General features: G+C 37.7%; 1 protein-coding gene across 9 annotated transcripts in view; it reads left to right on the top strand.

The window, feature by feature from the left end:
• The first annotated feature begins 1,871 nt into the window (after positions 1-1,871).
• EYA1 (EYA transcriptional coactivator and phosphatase 1) overlaps positions 1,872-6,293 on the top strand; it is a 152,246-nt gene continuing 147,824 nt past the window's right edge. For all 9 annotated transcript variants that reach the window (XM_026842902.1, XM_026842901.1, XM_026842899.1 and 6 more), the window contains exon 1: positions 1,872-1,976. In XM_026842902.1, the coding sequence (XP_026698703.1) occupies positions 1,944-1,976 (33 nt within the window). In that variant the 5' untranslated portion in view covers positions 1,872-1,943. The remainder of the gene's footprint in view (positions 1,977-6,293) is intronic.

Raw genomic sequence — 6,293 nt, 5'->3', positions numbered from 1 at the left:
CGCTACAGCAGCTTCTGCAAGTTAGGTTGCCTAATGATGGTTGAACTACGATATATGCTAAAACATATATGCTTTTTCCTTATGGACTTTAGCAGAAAATGCTTTTTAAGTGTAGATGATTACCAGTCTTGGTAAAGTTTTCTTTCCATTAGTAAAGAGAGCACTGCTGATCTGAAAAGCTGTCAGGTCGTCCACGTACCAGCATTACATCAATTGACTTTTGAATATTTTTCCATTAGAAAAGGCTTCATTTTATTCCCTCGCTGAAGTGGCAGACGTTCAGCTTGTGTGGTTTTTCCATTTATTGAATTTTGCAATGAAAGAGTTTTTGAAACAGATGTCAGTCATTGCTTAGGAGTGGGGCATTGTTAGAGAACTGTTTTCTTCTGGTCTTTGCTATTTATTTTTTTTTTCAAGTTAGGAGAAATTCTTCTCCTTCCCCTCCCTAACTTTAATTGACATTTTTAAAGCCTTGAATCGTTTTCTAACCTATAATCTGGTGTCAGAACAAATATGAGCACCAAACCCTGATTTCACAGAAATATTTCAGATTGGCCATTGTTCTCAGCAGGAGTGGGACTGGATTTGATCTCTCAATTGTAAACCAGAAAGTAGGGAGTGGATGCATTACAGAAGCATGGTTCATATTAGCATCTTCCTTAGGGTGTGGAGTGGACCTGTTAACACTTTCTTAATGTTTAGATTTTACAGTAGTCATCAAATGTGTGCAATGAGTATTGTCCAGTATAGATTTATTGTGCACAGAACAACTGAGCTTGAGGGGACTTTTTGTTTCTTGTAAGAATGCCATTCAGGTAGAAGGATATATAATAAGATTTTTTGATCCTGATCCTAAAATATATGTTTCATATACAGAGTAGTTTTAGGACAAATTGAATATTAGACCATCAGATCTTCTCCTGTCATAAATAAGCAAATTGCTATTCACATTTCTGTGAATATATATACACACATACAAAAAAACAGATTTACATTTTTATTATCCTTTAGCAGACTTAATTTACCCCACGTCTTTTTTTTTTTTTAAAAAAAACCCACATTTTTTCTAATGAGGTTTTTATTTGTGTTTGTTTGAATTATTTGAATGATTAAGTCTAAATTTTAAGAAGGTCACAGTATTTTATGCCAAAGAAAATTGGCTCTGTAAGGAAACCATATTTTGAACTGGTGTCTGTCTAGGGGGTAAGCCTTTTTTAATTCATCTCAGTGCTTCACTGTTATTTTTAACATCAAAGAACACTGTTTCCAAAGGTGAGAGAACACAAAGCATCCCATATTTATAATTTATAAGGGCTAGGACTGTGACCTAATGTAAACTGAAGAGATTTTGTATAAAAATATCCTTAGCTTGAGGGCAACGTTTTGAAAACTTTGTGGATTTTTTTTTTTTTTTTTAATCCTGTCTCAATCTACAATCATATTTCTTTGTTATTATTTCCTCTTAGCATTAAAGTACAATTGACATTGATAGATATCAGGAATAGGCTGAGCTTCACACACACACAAAAAAAAAAAAAAGAAAAAAAAAAAAAAAAAAAAAAAAAAAAAAAAAAAAAAAAAAAAAGAAAAGATGTGTTGTTGGCACAGAAATAGCAGCAGTAGAAGAGTTCCTGGCTGCTTTTTACTCGTCTGCTGACAGCCAGCACAACGGGGCTCTTGCTGCCTGGTTTTGGATTTGCGATAAACAGCTCTACTATATTTTAAAGATTAATTCAATTTATCGAAGATAACTGCTTCCAATTTGTGAATACTTGTTAGTTAATGGAAAATTACAGATGTGAAGATCAGCTCTTAATGTTATGCTAACAAATTAATACAGCGATGTGGTACTGTCTTTTCCACAGGTGTGTGTGTGTGTGTACTAGGACTGTCTGAACCTCACTGTAACTAATAGCCCGTATATAATTTGGAAGAAATCTTCAATGGAAGACCCCCAGGGAATAAACGGGAAGTCTGTAAGTAAACAACTTGGCAGTCCTGAGAAAAAAAAAACTTACGGCTTTTAAAGTGGCAATTATTTTTGTTGCAACGCGGTGTCTCGAAAGTTTTAGAAAACTACGTGCGCTTTTAATGATTGGAAGCCGTGAATGATTAAATTCATTGAGAGGTGGAGGCTTATGCTAAAGCTGCAGAAGTATAGATTTGAAAATATTTGTCTTCAATAATTCATGTTACAAAATTGTGGTTGTTTCTCTAAGAAATATTTGGCTTGCTGCATTTATATTGTAATATTTTGATCTGTTAGAGAGTTTTAATCCCATTATTTGAAATTATTTGAATGTATGCAAACATTGCTTCTGGGAGAAGTGGTTGCAGCTCCTAGCTGCAAAGTTTTATGAACAGTGGCAAAATTTGCATTTCTTAAAAAAAAAAAAAAAGTATTTAGCAGCATTGTTGTTTCTTGTAAATGCCTGTTTAAAAAGTCACAGAAGTAAGAAATGTTACAAACTATCAGACGCAGTTAATAATGTTTTAAAATTACCTTTCATGCACAGTCAAATGATCAGTGCATGCTATGGATTTGCTAGTTTAGTTTGTGATACCATTCTTGGCACTCAGTGAACATCAGAATGCTACGTATAAATTTGTATTCTGGATTGTTTTAACAGAAACGGTGCACACAAATTGCCTTATTTTTACCAGTTATAAAATAACTGCAAAACCTGCTATTTAGTAAATTTAATTAGATTAATTTCCTGTTTGTTTTTTTTTTTTTTTTTCTGGTTTATTTTCTACATATGACAGTACTTTGCATCATCTCTCACTCTTCTTGCATATCCAGATGTTTTGTTAGTTTTTCACATAGCAACAAAGTAGAAAGACCTAAGCCACCTAATAATAAACCTGTTGTGTTGCATGTTTTTGTTACATTTCTTGTCTAGTGTCATTTTTACTGTCTGAAGCAATATGGCTTCGATTATTTTCCAATGTTCATCTGTTCCACAGTCTGTCTCTCTGCGTACGTTTGGGTATTTATCCATCGTGCTCCAGCAATGTGTGAAAAGGACCAATTCAGTCCTAGAGAAAGTGGTGGCCATGGTTACTGACTGCTGCTAAACAAGGATGGTCCTCTTTGCAGTCGCAGTCCCAGAGCTTTCAGCACCACCCAAGCTAAGCCCTTGTTCTGTTTGGGTTCAGGCTTTCCTCTGTGCATGGAAAGCCTTTTCCTGAAGCTGTTGGGATATTCTGTGGCTTCCACTGCAATACCGTCTCTCTGTATGCCCAGCATAGCCTGGGCTTTGTGTGTTGTGGTGGGCTTGGGTCGGGTAATCATATGCTGGAGCTGTATGTAATGACAAATGTAACTGTCACTTAACATGAGTATTAAGGGAAATATTTGTTCATGGTTTGGCACCATCAGTACTCCTGTTGGGGTTATTCATTCCATTCCTTCTTTTCACCACTTAGTCCAGAGAGCCTGTAAAACACTTCATCTGCTCAGAATTTCCCTTCATATTACCCAAGTGGGTGGTAGTCATGGATGCTATCAGGATTATCAAAATCTAAACCAGTAACTGCTGAATAGACTCGCTGCATTGACAAGCACTCGGGCTTCTGTAACAGTGAGGACTGGACAGCCCAATGGTATATGACAGAGGGCAGAAATACCACTGTGAGGTGTGACTTTTCTGATTGCTGTGTCGTTGGATAGGTTTAAAATTGGGGTATCAAACTTGTGAATCAAGTCCTGCAATTAGGCCTCACTTTTATTAATTCATAATTGGACAGGCTATGTTTGCAAGTCAGTTGACCAACATGGAAATTTCTTAAAAGCAGTACTTGGAAGGCAAAATAGTCTCAGTGAAAATAAAGAAGGTGGTAAGAACATTGTTATTGTTTATTCTGCTCTGTGTGTGTGCATACAAGAAATAAAGAGAGGGTGAGGAATATATTAACACTCTGCAATTACAACACAGAAACTAAAAGCTGTTTAGAATTTAAGTTCTCAAACACTTGTAGCTACTCCTAAAACCTGTGGTAGTCCATAGGAAAAAAAGGAAAACTTCTACAAGTGCCAGTCGAAAGGTACTTTAATTTTGGAACTGGCCAATGCAAACTGTGTTGTGGAAGCAATTTCAGGTACATGTGGGTAAGGGAGGAACTTTACTCAACAACTGAGAATTGAAGGTGTGTAATGTTTTAGGAAAATAGAGCTAGATGGGCAGCAGAGCAAGTACCAGGAGAAGATAGGAAAGGAAAATGAAAAAAAGTTTATCAGCCAACACTGTGAGAAAGTAGATGAGTAAGTACTTAGCCAGTGTCTTTGGCCAAGATTTCTCTCTTGAGAAAGAGGATGATGTTTCACATGGGAATGCAGGCCATTGGTGTTAATGCGTACAAGAGGATGCCATAATAAGCTCAGTAGGTTAACTTCTGCTCTCTGTTAGATTCATACAGCTGAGCGGGGATTTTAGCATCTAAGCAACACTTCCAGCACCTAGAGGAATGGTCCTAAAGGTGCTGTCATGTGTTTGGTTCACATTCTGTAGAAACTGACTTGCAAACTTGAGCTTGCAAACTTGAACACTACATCTGCCCCTGCCTTTCTTTTACTAGGTGCCTGAGAAAGAAGCACAACACAGATCTGAGGTGGTTAGGGAATATCAGTGTATTATCCTGCCTGAAAAAGGCACTGATGTTCAGTTTCTTTCTATCTTTCCAAGTCCAAAAAAGGATTTGAAGCTTATTTGCTAATGGTTTATGCACCTATTAAAGATGGTCCACTTGTGTTTTATCAAGCCAAAACAAGTGGTGGTTTTTGTTTTGTTTGTGGTGTGGTTTTTTTTTGTTGTTGTTGTTGTGTTGCTTTTTTTTAATTTCTCTATTAATAAATTGGTTGTTGATTTCAACCCAGTTTGTCAGTGAGGCAGAGATCTCAGTGATAACCAAGATGTTATGAATTCCTACAACTGGGCTGCCTCAATGACTGGGCTGTTTCTTCTCAAAGGCTGGAAAAAGCTGTGCTGCTCACCTCACTGATCTGTCTGTGGATATACTCCTTCACTGGATCGACTTTGGAGCAAACACCAGCAAAGTAGTATTATTTGGCTTGCTACTGAAATCTTCAAGTCTGGTACATAGCCAATATGTTTAGACTTTGAAGTGCCATACAGAGGGTTGCATCTCATGCCAGATTTGATATACTGGTGCTCCAATCTCTGTTTGAGTTTATAAGCCCTGTTCTTCACCATCCCGAGGGCAGTTTTCTGCCTGCCCGTCATTCGCAATGAGTCACACTGCTCACATGTACCTGTGAAGAAAAAAACACACTTGTTTTAAATATGTTTGAGATTAAAATGTCAGTTTGGATGTTAGAGAAATTCTGATTGTACGGAAACTGAGAATGGGTAACAGTACATCTTATATCAAATTGATCTCAAAAAATTGGTGTAAAATTATGTGACTTACATTTCTGATAGGCTAAATTTCTACCAATCCCAAACTTGGCATTGGCATGAATGCGTTGCCTAGAACGTGCCCTCTCTAGAAGCCCTGGAAACATGACAAACACTGATAATAGGAAGGTTTCGGTGTGATATGCTTGATGCAAATATACACCTGGGTTACAGGTACCCTGATGTCAACTTTTTAAAAACCTCCAAAAGGGCATTGTAGAGGTAAGCAGGTCTTTTATTTCATTTGATTTGCCTATTGATTTTTTGAAAAATGCATGTTTTTTTATTTATTTGCAAGATTCAGCACAAGTATATATTAGCATGATTTCAGCAATACCCTCTAGGAATATTTTGGAGGGTATTTCTGCCCCATCAGTCTCTCTTTGGTAGTGATGTTAGGTTATTATATAGCATAAAATGCTTTTCATTCCTACCCTGTCCAGGCTAAGTTGAAAATTCTAATTGCAAAATTGTACACCAAGAAGCATTTTCAGCATTGAGTATTTTTGATGATGGACTTTGCCCATCTGGAAAACAGAGTGAAGACTCTGAGGCCCTCGGCAGTCAAGTTAGATCCAAACAGTGTGTACCCAATGAGCCAAGAAAGGAGGTGCTTCTAGTCTGCTTCAGCAGTTAATCTCTGATTCCCCATGCAGCCCCCAGACCTCAGCTTTTGGTCGGCGCTCTGGGCAGCCTGGCTGCATACTTCCAACTTCTTGCTCTTCCCTGCTGCTTGCTGGACGCTCCTCTCCTGCTTACTCCATGCCATGTACTGGAGAGCAGCGCTTGCACCGAATATTCACCTCATACCTTCTCTGATGGAAAGATGCAGAGCGAGTAGCTGGTTTCAGCAAGAAAGAGGGGGGGGGGGGGGGG

Source organism: Athene cunicularia (genome assembly GCF_003259725.1).
Source record: "Athene cunicularia isolate RWA chromosome 2 unlocalized genomic scaffold, athCun1 chr2_part1, whole genome shotgun sequence".
In the NCBI taxonomy this organism is placed as follows: Eukaryota; Metazoa; Chordata; class Aves; order Strigiformes; family Strigidae; genus Athene; species Athene cunicularia.
This window is presented reverse-complemented; position numbering and strand designations above follow the sequence as displayed.